General features: G+C 49.2%; 1 protein-coding gene across 1 annotated transcript; it reads right to left on the minus strand.

Annotated features, from left to right (window-relative positions):
* Positions 1–9,922: 9,922 nt before the first annotated feature.
* LOC149327895 (uncharacterized) lies at positions 9,923–14,257 on the minus strand. The gene is made up of 2 exons (XM_089563089.1): positions 12,643–14,257; positions 9,923–12,337 (listed from the first exon to the last, which is right to left on the minus strand). Exons 1-2 carry the CDS (start codon positions 13,516–13,518, stop codon positions 10,499–10,501), a joined length of 2,715 nt encoding a protein of 904 aa, XP_089419215.1. The 5' UTR covers positions 13,519–14,257; the 3' UTR covers positions 9,923–10,498.
* Between the last annotated feature and the right edge of the window lie 3,387 nt (positions 14,258–17,644).

The following is a 17,644-nucleotide window of genomic DNA, read 5'->3' on the forward strand; positions in this document are numbered from 1 at the left end:
TGAAAATGAGGCCTTTGGTCTATCAATTGGGATGACCCTTGGCAGGTGGCCACCGCAGATAGCCAGCCAATGCAAGGCAAAAATAATGGACATCATAGCATCATTTGAGCCACAATGTTTATAAGTACTGTGCACTCCCTTTTTTTTTGGTAATAAATTCAAATTTCAATAATCCCCAACTTGTGTGATATACTTGGAAGCAAGCACACATGACAGTTTTGCGATCATTTCTTGCTTTCCTGCAAAAAGAAGAGACATAGAATTTTGGTTCTCACAGCCATTGATGCAACTAGTGCACTGTCGGCCAGTCTGGACTACAGCTTAATTGGATTTGTTTGGACATGCAGCTGTCTTTTCAACCTGGCATAGTAGCATTGTCTCAGGTGGCCTTGCATGTGAAATTAGATCCTCTGTGTTATATGCACATTTCTGAAAACAGTAAGATATTTAGTACTGTTTTCTCATAAGACAATAAAAGGTTGCAGAATGAGCAACATACCAGTCAGTAGTGAGGAGTCTGGGTACTTTTTTAAACGCTGTTTGCGTGCAAGCTTATTTCCTTTTCGTTTACTACAGTCGGATAAAACTTTCGCCTGCAGTGAAACTGTCCACATTGTGGGCCACCACACAGAAATCGTCCGTGACAAAAGAACGGTAGTGTGCTGTGCTAACTTTTTATGTTGCCTAAAAAAGAAGCTAATCCCAAGTAAAAATACGCCCTAGAATTTTGATGCCTCTGGTGTGTTTATTATAGTCAAAGATTAAAAAGCTGATTTCGCTTATTGTTGTGCTTGGTCAGTGCAGTAATACGGGACGCTGCAGACCGTGGCCCATTGTTACTAAATACTGTTTTGTAAGTTGTATCCTACTATAGCAATGTGCTTATGATCATACACACTTGCATTTTCATTATTTATCTCACGCTGGAGAGGTTCAGAAGGCACTGTGAAGTCATTCTATTCCAGTGGGTATACGAACAGCACAGAAATTAAGGAATCATTTATGAAATCTAACACTGACTCTAGCGACCATATGGGGCTGTGCAATGTTGCGGCTCAGCAGCAGATCGGCAATAGGTGCAACTAGGTAGTCACCATCAGGGATAGACAGGTTGGGACGCAGGGCAACGAAAGATGCGGCTCGTGATGGCAGAGAAACTTGGCTAGGAGAATACAATCAGGGCACAGAAGACAAGGGTTCGGTATCGATGGGTGAGAGAGCAAGGTGCAAAACGCCTTGCGAACAGTTGATAAGAGCTGAGCATTCACACAGAAAATTGAAACCAAAAATAAAGTCATGTGCACAGGGGTCCAAAACAGTCAACTCTACCAGCAGACCATGGCCGGCAACACTAACGCGAGCGGTACAGAGTCCTTCAACAGCAACCGTGGCATCGTCCGCGACAAGCACTCAAGACTGAGCAGGTGTGGGGTTGAGTCATTGCAGCTGTTCTGGTGTAGCGACCGCTGCGAAGCTCCGTGGTGCAACGTGCCAGGACGCGGAGGATGGGAAAACCCGTGCCTTCACCAAGATGTTACAAGGCGGAAGGAGTTCACAGCACGTAAACCACACAAGACACAAGCACAGGGCACATGGGACATCAAGGCACAGGCTACCATGATGAAACAAGCCAGCGAGCGCATGCCAGACCCACACATACTCTTCGTCTGCATCGTCCTTGTTCTCTCGAAGCAATATTGTTACGGGGAAATACTATTTACATTTATTTACAAGCGGTAGGATAATAGTTCCTAGCGGCGAGCATCAGGAAGCACCAACGCCAGCAGGAAGCACCAACAACCTCTTCTTCTTCGTGCGACCCTTTCACGCGGGAGGCCACTTCGACTTCCACTTTCTCTTCGTCGTAGCATGACCCCCGGCGGCATGAGCGCCGTCCCGGCGTTAGGCCGGTGATAGAGGAGTGGCGTGGTAGGGCTTGAGGCGCATAACGTGAACAATGTCGGTGGGTGGTGTACATGAAGAGGAGGCAGGTGTATGAGGAGCAACTTCATACGTGACATCGGTGACCTGACGCACAACACGATAAGGACCATGGTAGGGAGACAAAAGTTTTTCAGAGAGACCGACGCGACGGGAAGGGGACCACAGAAGAACGAGCGACCCCGGTTCGTAGGTGACATGACGATGGCGATTATCGTACAATGACTTCTGCGCTTGTTGGGACGCTTGGAGCCGAGTTCGGGCGATTTGGCGAGCGTCTTCAGCTTGAGCAATGGCGTCCCGGGCGAAGGCGGTGACGGGACGGTCAGCGGATGGCACGAGTGTGTCCAATGGCAGGACGGCGTGTCTGCCGTATAAGAGATAGAACGGAGAGTAACCAGTTGTGTCATGCCTGGAGGTGTTGTAAGCGAACGTCACATAGGGCAAGGCGAGATCCCAGTCTTTGTGGTCGGGGGAGACGTACATAGACAGCATGTCTGTTAATGTTCGATTCAAACGCTCGGTTAGCCCGTTTGTCTGTGAGTGGTATGCTGTGGCAATCTTATGCTTGGTAGAACACGAACGCAGGATGTCGTCGACAACTCTGGACAGGAAATAGCGTCCGCGGTCTGTGAGTAATTGACGAGGGGCACCATGTTGTAGAATAAGACTGTGCAAAAGAAAGTCAGCGACATCGGTCGCGCAGCTCGTAGGCAGCGCACGGGTGATCGCATACCGAGTGGCATAGTCCGTGGCTACTGCGATCCACCTATTTCCGGAATCCGAGGTCGGGAATGGTCCGAGGAGATCGAGCCCTACACGGTGGAACGGCTCCACAGGCACGTCTATAGGATGCAGAAGACCAGGAGGTGGTGCCGAAGGCTTCTTTCTGCGCTGACAAAGGTCGCAATTGGTGACGTAATGCCGGACTGTACGGTATAATCCAGGCCAAAAGAAACGGCGCCGTATGCGGTCATAAGTTCGTGCCACACCAAGGTGGCCAGCTGCAGGCAGGTCATGGAGTTCTGCAATTATAGAAGACCGCAGCTGCTGGGGAATGACTAGGAGGAGTGAGGGCCCGTCAGGACGGAAGTTGCGGTGATAGAGAATGTCATTTTTAGTAACGAAGAGCTGCAGGGAGCGCTTCAAGCTTCCAGAGCTGAGGCCCTCGATGATGGTTTGCAAATATGGGTCTTTGCGCTGCTCCTCGGCGATGTTTTGTAGATCAGAAATGCCAAACAGGGAAGGGATATCGTCAGGGTCACTGAGAGCAGGTGGCTCGACAGGGTACCGAGACAGGCAATCAGCGTCTTGATGGAGACGTCCAGACTTGCACACGACAGTGTACGAATATTCCTGAAGGCATAGCGCCCAGCGGCCAAGACGCCCAGAAGGGTCTTTCAGCGAGGACAGCCAGCATAGGGCTTGGTGGTCCGTGACAACAGAAAAAATACGCCCGAACAAGTATGGCCGGAATTTAGCTACAGCCCAAACCAGAGCGAGGCACTCACGTTCCGTAATGGAGTAATTTCGCTCGGCAGGTGAAAGCAGGCGGCTAGCATACGCAACCACGTGGTGTGGGCCCCGGGAGCGTTGAGCCAGCACGGCTCCGATCCCGTAGCCACAGGCGTCCGTGCGGAGTTCAGTAGGGGCCGCGGGATCAAAATGTGCCAGAATCGGGGATGATGTCAGCAGGCGGACAGGCGTGGAAAACGCATTTTGTTGATCAGAGCCCCAGGTAAAGTCTGTGTCCGTCTTCAGGAGGTCAGTGAGGGGACGAGCGATAAGGGCAAAATCTTGAATAAAACGGCGAAAGTAGGAGCACAGCCCAAGAAAACTGCGCACGTCTTTCTGAGAATTTGGGCGAGGGAACTGTTGCACCGCTGCAATTTTAGCTGGATCAGGACGTACACCGGAGGCATCGACGAGATGTCCCAGAATGGTGAGTTGCCGGCGGCCGAATTGGCATTTGGACGAGTTGAGCTGGAGCCCAGCCGTACGAAAGACAGTCAGGATACTCCTGAGACGTTCAAGGTGCGAGGCAAATGTGGGCGAGAAGACAACAACATCGTCAAGGTAGCACAGACACGTAGTCCACTTAAATCCGCGAAGGAGTGAGTCCATCATCCGTTCGAAAGTAGCTGGTGCATTACAAAGTCCGAACGGCATCACTTTGAACTGGTATAAACCGTCAGGTGTGACGAAAGCTGTCTTTTCGCGGTCTTGCTCGTCAACGGCAATTTGCCAATAACCGGAACGAAGGTCAATGGAAGAAAAGTATTGAGATCCGTGGAGACAGTCGAGAGCGTCATCGATCCTAGGGAGTGGGTAGACGTCTCTTCTTGTGATGCGGTTCAGGTGGCGGTAGTCGACGCAGAAACGCCAACTGCCGTCTTTCTTTTTAACAAGGACGACTGGAAAGGCCCAAGGACTGGACGACGGTTCGATTATGTCCTTAGCGAGCATCTTTTCGACTTCCTGTTGTATCACTTGGCGTTCGGAGCTGGACACCCTATAAGGCCGGCGGTGCAGAGGAGTGGCGTCACCAGTGTTGATACGATGCTTCACAATAGTCGTACGAGCTAAAGGGCGGTCATTGAAGTCAAATATGTCCTGAAAAGATGCCAGAAGATGGGTAAGCGCCTCAGCTTGGTCGGCAAAGAGATCTGAAGCGATCATATTGGCAAAGTGGTCAGGTCTCGAAAGAGCTGTGACATGATCGTCCGGAGAGGACGATACACAATTTGTGACTGCAGAGATCACGTATTCATCGGTAGGGGACAGCGTGGCGAGGCACATGTCTTGAGGAAGCGTCTGGACGTGCGTACTGAAGTTGAGAACAGGTAACCACGCGCTGTTTGCCGAGACTGCGACAACCGTATGGGCAAGGGCAACATTCTTTGTGACGGGCAAATCAAGGACAGGGGTGATGATATACTGGCCGTTAGGAAGAGGTGGAACAGATTTAAACAATACGTAAGTTGCGGCTTCAGGTGGTAAGCGGGTGAACTCGGCAGTACAGAGACGGTGCACAACTGGGGCAGGTGGTTCTGAGAGGTACGGTAGGTCCAACTCAACAACACTCGTAGCACAGTCAATCAGGGCTGCGTGCTCACTAAGGAAATCAAGGCCGAGTATGACGTCATGAGGGCACTGATTCAGAACGGTAAAGAGCACAGTGGTTTGGCGGTCAGCACACAGGCCGCAGCAGCACACAGGCCGAGGACTGGGGACGTTGTGCCATCGGCAACTCGAACAACAGCTGTAGGAGCAGGCGTCAGTACTTTGCGGAGGCGGCGTCGTAGGTCGGAACTCATCACAGAAATGTGGGCGCCCGTGTCAATCAGAGCAGAGACGGCAACGCCATCGACTTGTATGGTCAGTAAATTGCGCGGGGCACGAAGAACTAAACGAGGATTTTGGAGCCGGGTCGTATCTGCAGCATCACCTCTGGACGCTGCAGAAATTAGTTTTCCGCCTGTGATCGTCCGTAGGGGCCGGGAGAGGAAGCGCGCGGTCGTTGCGGCGAACGGGACTGGCGGCGCTGTGGAGATGGTGAGCGGCTGAAGCGGGGCGGCGGGACGTCGGTGGTGGGTCTTGACGTGTCCAAGGGTCGCGAGAAAGAGCTTGAGTCTGCAGCGTCGGGGCGATAAGGTGGGGTCGAGTAACGGTTCCGCTGGGAGGAGTACCATCGACTACGGCAATGACGGGCGATGTGGCCGACACGGGAACAGTTGAAACAGATAGGCCTGTCGTCGGGCGTACGCCACTCGGAGGGGTTGCGCGGCCGAGGAGCGGCGTAAACAGGCCGGACAGGGTATAGAGGAGGGACTTCGGGCACTTGGGAGGGATGAAGAGCGGCGACAGAGGGCAAACCCAAGTTAGTAAGTTCCTGGCAGACGACGGCTTGAATAAGTGGCAGGAGCAGGGGCTGGTTGGCTGCAGGTGTTGCTAAGGAGGCCGGAGCAATGGCTTCAAGCTCACGGCGTACGATACGGGTCACGTTCTCTGGTGAGGTCGGCTGGTTCCGTGGACAAAGATCTTGGCAGGACGAAGACACAGCCGTGTTGGGCAGGCGTGCGATATGCTGGGTGATCCGTCGGCATTCTTTTACGATGTCTGCAATCTTGTCGCAGTTCTTATAAACGAGCAGATTGAAGGCATCGTCTGCAATGCCCTTCAGCACATGTCCGACTTTGTCAGCCTCGCTCATCTCCTTATCGACCGTGTAGCACAAAGCCAACACATCCTGAATATAGGACACGTAGGACTCCGTGGATGACTGGGCGCGACTGGCAAGATCTCTTTTAGCGGCAAGCTGCCGGCCGAGTGGTTTGCCGAAAAGGTCAATAAGTTTCTGCTTACAGTCATCCCAACTGGTTAATGTCTCTTCGTTACTGTCGTACCACTTCAGCGCCGTGCCCTTAAGAGGGTTCACCAGTGGCAGTGTCCATAGGAAATACATGGGAACTTTCAGAAGCTATACCGTGTCTAAATATGGCTCGATTTTCATGAGGTTTGTGGCAGCGTTTTCTTCTTGAATGAATAAAGGAAATGTTGCGGGCAGATTTTATTGTTTAAGTTTCACTTTTTTACCAATTAGACGCAAAGTTCCAGAAAAATGGTGCTTTTAGATATGTAGGTCTTTCATGTCATCTCGTGAAAAAACCAAGCCAAAAATCAAAATTTCGTCCGCAACATTTCCTCCCTTTTTTTTCTTGATTGTTAAGACACGATTTTTATCCATATCGAAGTTAGTGTTAGCCTTTTACAGGCTCTGAAAGTTGTGTATGTATTTTCTTAGGGGATTTGAATTTCGCGCCAAAATTTACTAGCGCGGCGTGGCTCCATCTGGCGACAGAATATTTTGTCGCTACTGCACTCTACCACCAACTTCTTGCTTGTCTGTGTTCGTGCGCATGCGTTTTTCTTAGAACCCGGACGAACTTCATTTCTTTCTTTCCTTTTTTCTTGCTTGGGCTGTATTTCTAAAAGATTCCTGCTTTTCTTTTTTTCTCGAGCTGGTGGTGCTAAAAAGAAGTGAGATGCAAGGCCACACCTACAAGCTACCCCCCCCCCCCCCCCCCCACACACACACACACAGTAAGGCACTGTTTGCACCAAAACGCAGGTGTGTCGAGTTATCCGGCCAAAAACCGGTTACTGGGTTCATGTAAACGCGCCGTGTCGGGTCAGGAGTCGGGACCAGTCAACTCCGCGCAAAGGGGTAGGTTGACTCAACTCCTCCCTGCCCCGATGTGCTTGTAAACGCTGTCGAGCCGAAAAAACGGAGGGGAAAGGATAAGCGCGAAATTGTTTTTGCTTGCGCCGTCGCATCTCCGAAGCAGCGGTGGCGTGCCTCAATCTTGGATATGTTACCACTGCTCGCTTGCAATGCGAGGCTCGAAGCTTGGTGTCGCTGCAGTTGAACCGGTCTTCACTCGCTAAAATCGAGTTTATGCAAACACGCGACGTCTGGTCCTTCTTTTTACTTTCTTATTACCAAAAATTTCAGGGGGCACTTTGACTGTCTAAAGTGGGTAGAGGCGGAAGCGTTTTCCGCACCACCCTCGCTGTTTCTGTGGCACCGGTGGCGTCACATATAATTGAGTACTAATTACTAAGTGATGACAAATCACTTATTAATGGTTAATTACTGATTAATGCCTGAATAGGAGTGGAACGCGACAGCGCGTTGTAGCGCTGCCAGGGAGTCCACGGAACACCACCCGTTCAGCGCGATGCCTTGCCCTTTGAACGCAACGCTTTTTGAGGAAAGGAAATGGCGCAGTAATTCTCTGTCATCTCGGTGGACACCTGAACCGCACCGTAGAGGAAGGGAGGAAGTGGGAGTGAAAGAAGATAAAGAAGAGCCGTAATGATGAAAATGAAAATTGTATTTGAGGAAAGGAAATTACGCAGTAACTGTCTCACAAAATTCAGGGGGGCACTTTTTTAACCTAGTGTGTGGTCACTGATGCCCCTAAGAGTGGAACGCGACAGCGTCTTGCAACGCTGCCAAGGAGTCCATAGAACGCCATCGCCCATTTGGTTCTACGCATCGCTCGTCAGTAAATTGGTTTTTGAGGAAAGGAAATGTATCTGTCTCGCATTTGTCGGTGGACACCTAAACCTCGCGGGAAGGGAATGGAGGAGGATGAGAGTGAGTGAAGACACCGTATTCACTAGACGCGCCTTTGTTCATTCCAAACCATCGAGCAGGCATGGCGGAGTGGGTAGCATGCTCGTCTCTCACGCCGAAGACCGGGGTTCGATTCCTGAGCTCGACCAATTTCTTAATCGGTTTTATTTATTTATATGGCCTGACTAGTAAAGCTAATTAGGCTAATTGGGCAATTAAGCAATTAACTAAGCTCAGTCCCACTTACTTGGAGCATCACTATACGATGCCTTCAATTGGTTGCATGGTTACTAGCCAAAGTACAATTGGCCCGGTTTGAAATTCGCGCACTGTGACGTCACGACCGTTGCCACCAATTGAAAAGCGTGACATTTTCTGTCGACAGCTGCTGCTTACAACGATGAGACATTAAAGGCTTCCGCCTTAATAATTACAGTGTTGTAGGCGTTACCGAAAAAAAGTAACTAAATACGTTACTCGTTACACAAAAAAAAAGGAACGCGTTACCGTTACCGAAAAAAAGTATCGCACGTTACTTTGCCGTCACTCCATGGCCATAAATTTTAATCGGTGCGTCTTTGCTGTAAGAACTCAAGATAACAGTTTTATAAAGCTCATACCTCATATAATTCCAACTTCACAAAGAAAACATAGCTGAACTGAGCAAATTTACAGTAATTCTGGTGTGCTTCTGCTTACGAAATTACGCGGAAATTGTGTAACAAAGAAATGTCAATGTCATAGTTCCTGAAAAAATATATTTGCGCACATAAAAATTTTTTTTTTTACTTGTACCTTCGTAATTATCGCAAAAATGCGAGTGTTTACGTCAAGGTGTTCAAGGTCAGCTTCGCTCGCTTAGGAGCTCAATAACGAGAAACGTAGCCGGAGTTGCAGATAGAAACAGCTGGTTGACTGCGATCCCCTTTTGTGTGCTGTACCGTTGTACTCTTTCCACGGCTCTCTTAGGGCCATCTTGAAGTAAACTGGCGACATTCCTGAGTTTTCTCAGAAGAGGGAACTTCTTCCACAAAGAATGCGAGAGTGTCACCTGGGAACGAGACACTGACTTACAGATTTCTGCAAATGGTTCATTGGTGGCTTGGCATGCGTCCACTCTTTAGAGAGATGTGTGTGTGAGTGGTTTGGGGGCGAAGACAAGTTTGTGACTGCGTGTTCGTGCTTTTTTTTAGTTGAGTGCGTCGTCAAGGGCAGGTTTTTTTTTGGCATGCATGCGAGCCGCAACAAGGGTCGTCAAGAACACCGGTAGATTTTGTTTATTTGCAATACTATTTTTGGCGTTTTTTTTTTCTGAAAGAGAGGCGGAGAGGGACAATTGAATTAAGAAGTAACCAGTAACATGACACCTCTAATTACCGAAAAATGTTAACGTAAGTACGTTACCCGTAACAATTTCGAAATGGTAACGAGTACGTTACTATGTTACCGAAAAAAGTAACGCGTTGCCGGTAACGCGGTTACTTGTAACGCGTTACTGACAACACTGCCAATAAATAGCCACTAACAACACGCGTTGGTCGAGTTGGGTTGACCTTGCGCAGCCGGACTCAACCTGACGTTATTGGTTCATGTAAACAGGGCTAAGCAAGAACTCGCTTATGCAATGACAAAGTTTGCGTCCGGCCACCATGCATAGCTGCAGGACGCTCTCGGTGCTTTTGCGAGCCACACTTCCCGTCCTCTTCAGTTTTCTCTAACTCTGATTTATTTCTTTGTGGAATTATAAGCAGGGAAGGAGGTATCAAAGCAAGTAAATCTGTTATAATTTAAATATTTTCACGAGGTGGTGAAAATGCCGTGAAAACACAGACGAGCAGATTAACGTGGTACTGAAACAAGCTCTTTATTGGGCTGCCGTAGAATAGGCGTCTCCACCCACACACGGTCACCTGGCTTGTATTGTGCGTGGAGACGGCGGAGATTGCAGCGTTGGGCGTACGTTCGCTCTTGGTCTGTAATGCGTAGCCGGGCAACTCGTACAGCTTCTGCACGCTGCAAGCAGGCGGTGACGTCAAGTATGTCCTCATTGGTGACGTTTGGCAGCATGGCGTCCAGCGTTGTGGTTACTTTTTGCCGTAAATGAGCCTAAAATGTGTCACATAGTACTGGTCTCAATAAGTGCGCTGTAGTAGACGAACATGACGTACGGAAGGAAGACATCCCAGGCCTTGTGTTCTGCGTCGGCATGCATGCCGAGCTCGTCTGCAATGGTTTTGTTCAAGCGCTGCATGTGGCCGTTCATCTGTGGATGAAACACGTCATCGTCCGACGGCACCTATACTGTAGCGCAGGATGGCTTGCGTCAGCTGCACAGTGAACGCAGTTCGTGTGTGTCGCGCGGGACACAGTGAAAGAAGGAAAAGCGAAACACACGCTGTAGCCAGAATGGGTGTTCTAGGCGGTTTCTTGGCTATCGTCATTTTCCGACGTTTCCTTCAAAGGTCGCTTGAGCGAGCGAGCCTTTCGTGCTTCGAGAATGTAATCAGGCTCACGAATTGGAAGGCCACGGCTCCTCCTTGGGTCCACGAGCTCAGGCAGCAAGCAGTACATATAAAATTTTTTGAGCCGCGGCAACATCTCGTCCTCCCAAAACGATTGATTCCTGGAAATCGCTTCAGTGCTGATGCCTTTTTTGGTCCACAGCACAAACAAGCACTTTTTACGGCGAGCAATATTCAGCTGTCCTTGCACTTGGTACCAGTAATTACTTTTTGTCTTCAGCTGCAATCTCCCGCTCTTGTTTTCCTCACAGCAGACTATTTTTTTGGCGCGAACTCCTTCTAGTGGAGTAAGGTCCCTCGCTGAGTAAGGACACTTGACTTCAACAAGAACGTCCTCCCCAATGAGTCCGTCCGGGGAAGCGCCAAGAAAGGGGTTCTCCTGGTCAACAAACAGGCCGCACTCCTTCACCACGACGTTGCACTCATTTTCGATTTGCTTGAGTGCTAAGCACTCGTGGTCTTTTCCATACCGAATCGCTTCGGAAGTTATTTCCTTGTACAGGATGTCGCCAACTGTCCGCCCACATCCCGTCGTTGGTTTCATTTTACAAATAGCACCAAACAATGATGCTGTCAATCTCTTTCGCCTTTCTTGTTTCCACAGAGTGCATCCACTCTGCTTCGACGTTGCTCGCTGCAGGTCTTCGATGTTGGTTGCTGATAGCGAAAGCGATTTCAGGAAGGTGTCGGAAGTAGATTGAAAAGCACCGGGCTCCATGTCTGGTAAGCCGTAATCAGCATCGGCACCAGTATGTCGCTCCTTTTCTCTGCGCTTGCAGCGTGAAGTGGTTGGTATCTTCTTTTTCGGTAGCTTTCGCTTTGAATTCCTCCTAGAAACTATCGCCTTCACAAATGATTCTGTGCATCCTCCAAGCTGCCCTCCCGAAATCCTGCGCGCGATTTTTTCGTGGAATGTTCCTCGGCAGTTGAGCGATAAGGAGGCTGCAAAACACCTTGTCTCGTAGGATCTTTTCAAACAATAGTTTATCCTCTTTCCTCCTACAAATTTCGCCACAATGGAGTTGTAATGTTCGGCAGCATTGTTATCGACGTCCATTATTAGGCTCGCCGTGTTTGCAACCACTCTGCTCATGGCAACACAAATTTCTTCAAAGATGCCTTTTTGAACTATTTCAGGAAATATATTTTCTTCTCCCGCTTTGCTTCCGGAACAGAAGTAATCAGCGCAGTTAGCGTGGTCTCCGAACACATGATTTGGGCCGTTCTTTATGTCATGAGCAAGACGGTCTATTTTTTCAGAAAACGATGCCTCTTCAGAGCTTCTAACTTTTATTGCTGTTGCAACTCCATGCCGTAGGCGAACAGCTGCTTGGAGAATAGAGTTCTTTAATTTAGGAGGAATTTTTTCTAGCCGCTTCTTCTGAGCGATCTCTCTTATTTTTGCTGCATAGTTTCGAAGTAGGTGGTTCCTGCACTCAATTTTTTCAACCCGCTGGTTGCCATACGGTGCTGCTGCTACGATAGATCTGTAAGTGCTGGAATCGCCATCAGCAATAAGTTTTGTATATTTGATGCCATGTAGCTCAACGCTTTTCTTGAAGCCTTCCACCACAATAGCTTGCTCCATGCTTGTTGAGCTTCCCTGCCAGTTCTTGTGGCACTGATGCTGTTTCGGGGTGGCACCTTGTGGAGTCCGGCCACACATTGCGCATATCTTGTTTTTCACGCCAAGGTACAGGACCTTTCCAGTTCTGTGACCAACGATAGCAGCCTGAAAGAGTAAGACCAATATTAGTCAAGAAGCTGCCCTAGTGGCTGCACTGCTAATCGCTCGAACATATAGGTATTTCAGCTTATCATGCCTGCTATTCAAGTGCTACTTTAAAACTACCTCTAGGCAGTTTGATGCCTTTCGATCACAACGGTACATAGCCCCGTGTACATGCAGCTAGGTTATGAAAGCGCGGATCTTTTCCATACCTCCCCAATTAGCCGAAAGAACAAGTGTGAAATATTTCAAGTACAAAATGCAGCGCTTTTTACCGCTATGGCAACTAAATAAATTCGTGCACTCACCACGCCTGACGGAGCGTCATATTTGTTCCTGTAGGATCTCTTTGACCACGCACCATCTGCGATGACTGCTATCGTGGGTGTACCGTCACTGTCAATGTCGCCGCATTCTCTTGCCAGCCTTGCCTCCTCTGCGCCCGCTGTTTTCATTTCCTCCCAGGCGGCTTGATTGATAATGTTGCCAACGTCGTCCTCTATTTTCGTGTAAGTGTCCGATGACATTCTTGGGATGTTCATAGACGCAAGCAGTTCGTTAAGGTTTGAGAAGCCACAGCCAATTGACATTATTCCACACACCGCTGATGTGTTTATATCGCCGCAGCCGCTGGAAGCTTGCGCATCAGATGGCGGGTCTGTGTGGATGACATCCTTCCTTCGGCACATCCTGCATACAAGAGTCAACGTGCTTCGTAGACCTTGCTTTCTTTCAGACACACAGTCCATATCCGCCAAAGTGCAGTTGAAGGGAACATGGAGGGCGGTCTTTTGCAAGCTGGTCAACAGGTACTGAAGGCTAACAATGCGCCGCCCTTGAATTCCAGCATTTGCACTGCCGCTCTTTACGGTGGTGATCGCGGGACCTCCATTAGCAATATCTTCGTCGCACGACTCTGTTGTGCTCATCACTGAAGATGACAGGGCACTTCCTGACACCTCGGATTCTTTGATGGGGGCTTCAACGTCTGCCGGCCTTGGGTTGCGCTCGTTGACTTCTGGGGACGCAGAATCTTCAGCAGGGTGGGCAAGGTCGCCACCATAGAGGGGATAGTGTGTTTTGCACGTAGGAGGTTCGTTATCACGAGCTTGCCTCTTTCTGGTGTTCGCAATCAGTGCACCTGCACGTTTACGCTTCCCGTACCTGAAATTCTTTGCTGGCATTTTCTGCTGACTTGTTGCCTGCTGGTATTCAAGCACCTTGAGACAAATCAGGGAACAAAGTATGGCGCACAAAAGTGCCACAAGATGATGGCTACCGTCAGAACAAGCCAAACTCAAGCCTTGTTGGTGCTGAGAAGCGGAAGATGGGTGTCCGGCCCTGGGAACGCTCGTACGAGACTAGGCAAAGTAAGCTGCACGCTGTCACTACAATCGAGGACATCCTTCTGCAGCTAGAAGGCTACGCGGGAAAGGGAAGAAGACCAGCCATGAGCCTTGTGCTTGTAACCAGCCGGAGGGACGACGCTTACAGCAGCATGGTCAGTGCAAGAATGAACCACTGTTTATTGAAGGCACAGCTTTTATAGGCACGAGCAAGAGCGCTGTACCGGAGGGACGACGCTTGCCGGCGTTCTGGGCCAGCCGAGTGGGACGCGCGCCGGCGTTCTGGGCGAGCCGAGCGGGACGCGTGCCGGCGTTCTGGGCAAGCCGAGCGGGACGCGCGCCGGCGTTCTGGGCAAGCCGAGCGGGACGCGCGCCGGCGTTCTGGGCGAGCCGAGCGGGACGCTGTAACCTACTGCGCATTACTGTTGCGCATCGGCGCGATGCAATCACTGATGCGCGGCACTGATACGAACACGACACGTGTCCGTTACAGTGCTAGGAGCTCCTTTCTTTCCTTTTATTTAGAGACTGACTACATAGGTGTTCAACACAATGGAACCTTTTCCGGGTAATGTCCTGCGGATGCACCAAGCCACACCTGTCTGCTCAGGCGAAACCAGTCACCCCACCTTACCATTGTAAAAGAATTTTCGCAGAAAAGACTAAAGGAAGCTTAGGCGACCCAAACCAGAAACGCTAAATTGGTGGGTTACTGGGAAATGGTCCATTGTATGACCCCCACATCCTTCTGTGCTCAATGGCTTGAGAGGGGGGTCAACTTTTTTGTGCTTCGGTCTCTGGAACCTTGGCCGCATACCTACAGATAGTTCTGGGCTCTACTTTGTGTACGCGGAAGAACGAATACTTTTTTTCGTGTCGCGGTGTAGTTTACACACCTGGAGGGGGAATAGAACTTCCCTCCTTTTTGGGGTACTCAGGTGCTGCCATCTATCGACAGAAAAAGTTCAAATCTGAGTTGCCTTGTAGCTGGTGAGCCCTCTTAAGGTAAAAAACCACGTTCGCAAGCATGAAAGTTTGGTCCCACCGGTTGTTAGCGCTGCACCGTTCATACTTGCGAAGCCAGGTCTCAACGTCAGCGTCGTCGTCCCCAGAGAAGGGTCCAGGATCCCGAGGGTGAGTGAGGACCACCGAGGACACTGATGCTGCCGAATCCGGTGGAGCGGCTTCCGTCATTGTAAGCCGTGGAAGGCAGCGGCGGCGTGAAAGGTACGTCGGGGGTGGAAGGTAGCGCCCGCTGCGTAGTTCCGTCTTGCCGCACCTCCACCAACATGTTACGGGGAAATACTATTTACATTTATTTACAAGCGGTAGGATAATAGTTCCTAGCGGCGAGCATCAGGAAGCACCAACGCCAGCAGGAAGCACCAACAACCTCTTCTTCGTGCGACCCTTTCACGCGGGAGGCCACTTCGACTTCCACTTTCTCTTCGTCGTAGCAATATGTACCGTATCATAGATGATACGCTATGCGGTAAGGGGTTGACGTCACTTCACAGCCTGTGTGTGCTTGAGTGCCTCCTTGAACGAAATTCATTTGTTGTGCTTTGATTTCGTCCAGTAATACCGGTTATGAAGCGATGTTACTGATGGAAATTTACTTTGTGGCCTTCACTGCACCATTTGCTTCCGACTAAGGAGTACTCCATCCAATCACTTCAACACCTTCGCACAACTTGCAGCTGCCAAGGCACGGAACCTTCTTGTGACATGAAGTATTGTCAAATCGTCTCTCATTGCCAAGGCAGCTGGTGAAGAATGGTTGCTGGAAGATACGTGCTGTTGCTGCACCGAAGCTACCGACTGCCTCCAAGATCCGTCTTGAATCCTCTGCCCACTGGGCCTGTCACCATACTCGCTGGGGCAGTAGGCATTGTCCGCCATCAAGAAATTGTGCAGACATACCGCCGCCTTGATCATGTCATCGAGGAGTTTGAGGTCTCCACTGACAGTTCCTAGGAATGACCGCCACCTCGATACTAAAATGCCAAAGGCATTTTCTACGCACCGCCGTGCTCGAGAAAGTCGGTAGTTGAATATTTTCTTGGCTTCGTTCAGGTTTCTGCCTGGGTATGGCCGCATCAAATATGTGCGGAGGGGAAATGCGGCATCTCCTAGCAAACATGGGGCCCACCTAGATGCACCTGAGGGCAGATGGTAGCTGCCATCCTCCAGCTTCTTCCTGATATCACTTTCTCTGAAAAAGGAGCCATCTGACTGGCGGCCTTGCGCACCAATGTCTACCAGTGTGAAGCGGTAGTCGGCATCCGCTACTGCGAGCACAAGGAGGGAGTAAAAGCCCTTATAATTATGGAATTCTGATCCACTGTCCTCCGGGCATCGGATAGCAAAATGCTTTCCATCGATGCTGCCTACAGCATTTGGAAAATTCCATTTGGAGTGCAAGTTCTTCATAATTGCCGTCCACTCTTGCGTACCTGGTGTTTTTAATACCACAGGTGCAAGGCAGTCCCATATTGCAGGAAGCGTCTCCTTCAGAATCCCAGACAGGGTAGACGGATGCATTCGATAGCTGAATGCTATATCGTGCATTGAGCCACCTGTTGCCAGGAACCTGTAAAGTGCAGTAATGGTTATGGATTATCAAACGTGTTTACATGCTTTTCATTTTGTCACTTTGAGGCAGGAACAGAAATACAAGTAATGAGGATCCCTTGGCCCACAAGCAGTGATCATTGACAAGCACAAAAAAAACAGCAAAATATTCTACAGACTAGTACCATTGCCAACAAACAACGCAACAATATGGCACAGCCACCCTTTTGTTCCCAGTGCATGCGATCACCTTATGTCCTGAACCGAGATAGGAGTGGTAAGTTTAGCAAGCTCACACAAAACTGCAGCACATCACAGAAAGATGAAAAATTAATGCACAACACTGCATGTGTGAGCTACAGTTGTGCTTAAATTATCATGGTCATGTAGGTGCATGTATGTTTGGTAAATGATAATGTTTGCAAACTTTGGCCTAGAGCAAACATTGGAAGCCAGGAAAAAGCAACCTGAGTCTTTCAGCTGGTGGCACACTACATGAAATGAGAGTGTGTGCCCATGCTGAAAGCAATATACGCTTGAAGCTAGGCACAGGATGTCCAAAACACCTGAAAAGTAAATCGGCCATGTTTCTGTCATGCTCAAAGATAAACAAATCTAGGTCACAAAGAGCATAATCGTTTTGCATGCTTCGTTTAGGTTTTTTTTCAGTACCCTTGTCATGTATGCGAGAACTTCTTAAATTTGGAGACAATGATTTCTCTTCTACAAGGTGGCAGTTATTTAATGCCTATCTGCGTCTTTGTCGTTTCTCTCTTGCCCCTTGTGTTTCTTAATGAATTTGTAATACTGATAATCTCTTGCAATTTTTATTTTTTAGTTCTTCACACAATGCAAACAGACATGTGAATAAAAGTTTTGAGGCAGTTTTGGCTCACACAATTACTATAGTACAACCTTATTTTCTAAGCGGTGATATGGTTGCTCTTTTGGTGTCGGTTTCACTGTCTCTATATACACATATATCTAAGGGGATGGTGCAAAAGGCCAGAAATATATCCCGCCCAAAGCACAGCAGCAAGATGTAGTGCTGTGGGCAACATTCACGGTATGAAAGTTTATGGATCTTGTATTTTTGTAAAACCAATTTTTGGTTCTGATTCTGACTCACCTCAAAGTGACTGCAAGGCGCTCTGCTGGTGATATAGGACTTCTATGATTTGGTGGGTGGAGCACCCTGTGGTACACTAAGGCCAACAGACGATCGAAGGAAGCCTTGGTCATTCTGCGTGCAATATTTCAAAACATATGACATTCCGACATCATCAAATGTGACAACAAACTAACATCAGCTGTAATATTCTTAGCCCATGGTTGAATTTCCATTTCACTGCAAAGCGGTAAAGAAAAATTACTGAACAGCCAATCATTC

This window comes from Amblyomma mixtum, chromosome 10 (genome assembly GCF_055824585.1).
Source record: "Amblyomma mixtum isolate Tamu chromosome 10, ASM5582458v1, whole genome shotgun sequence".
NCBI lineage: Eukaryota > Metazoa > Arthropoda > Arachnida > Ixodida > Ixodidae > Amblyomma > Amblyomma mixtum.

What these genes read in the sequence shown, in the direction of transcription:
- LOC149327895 (XM_089563089.1), bottom strand. Translation starts at nt 13,518, where the DNA reads ATGCCAGCAAAGAATTTCAGGTACGGGAAGCGTAAACGTGCAGGTGCA. An exon ending in ATGACGCTCCGTCAGGCGTG is followed by an intron (nt 12,338 to 12,642) that starts GTGAGTGCACGA and finishes TTACTCTTTCAG; the next exon opens with GCTGCTATCGTTGGTCACAG.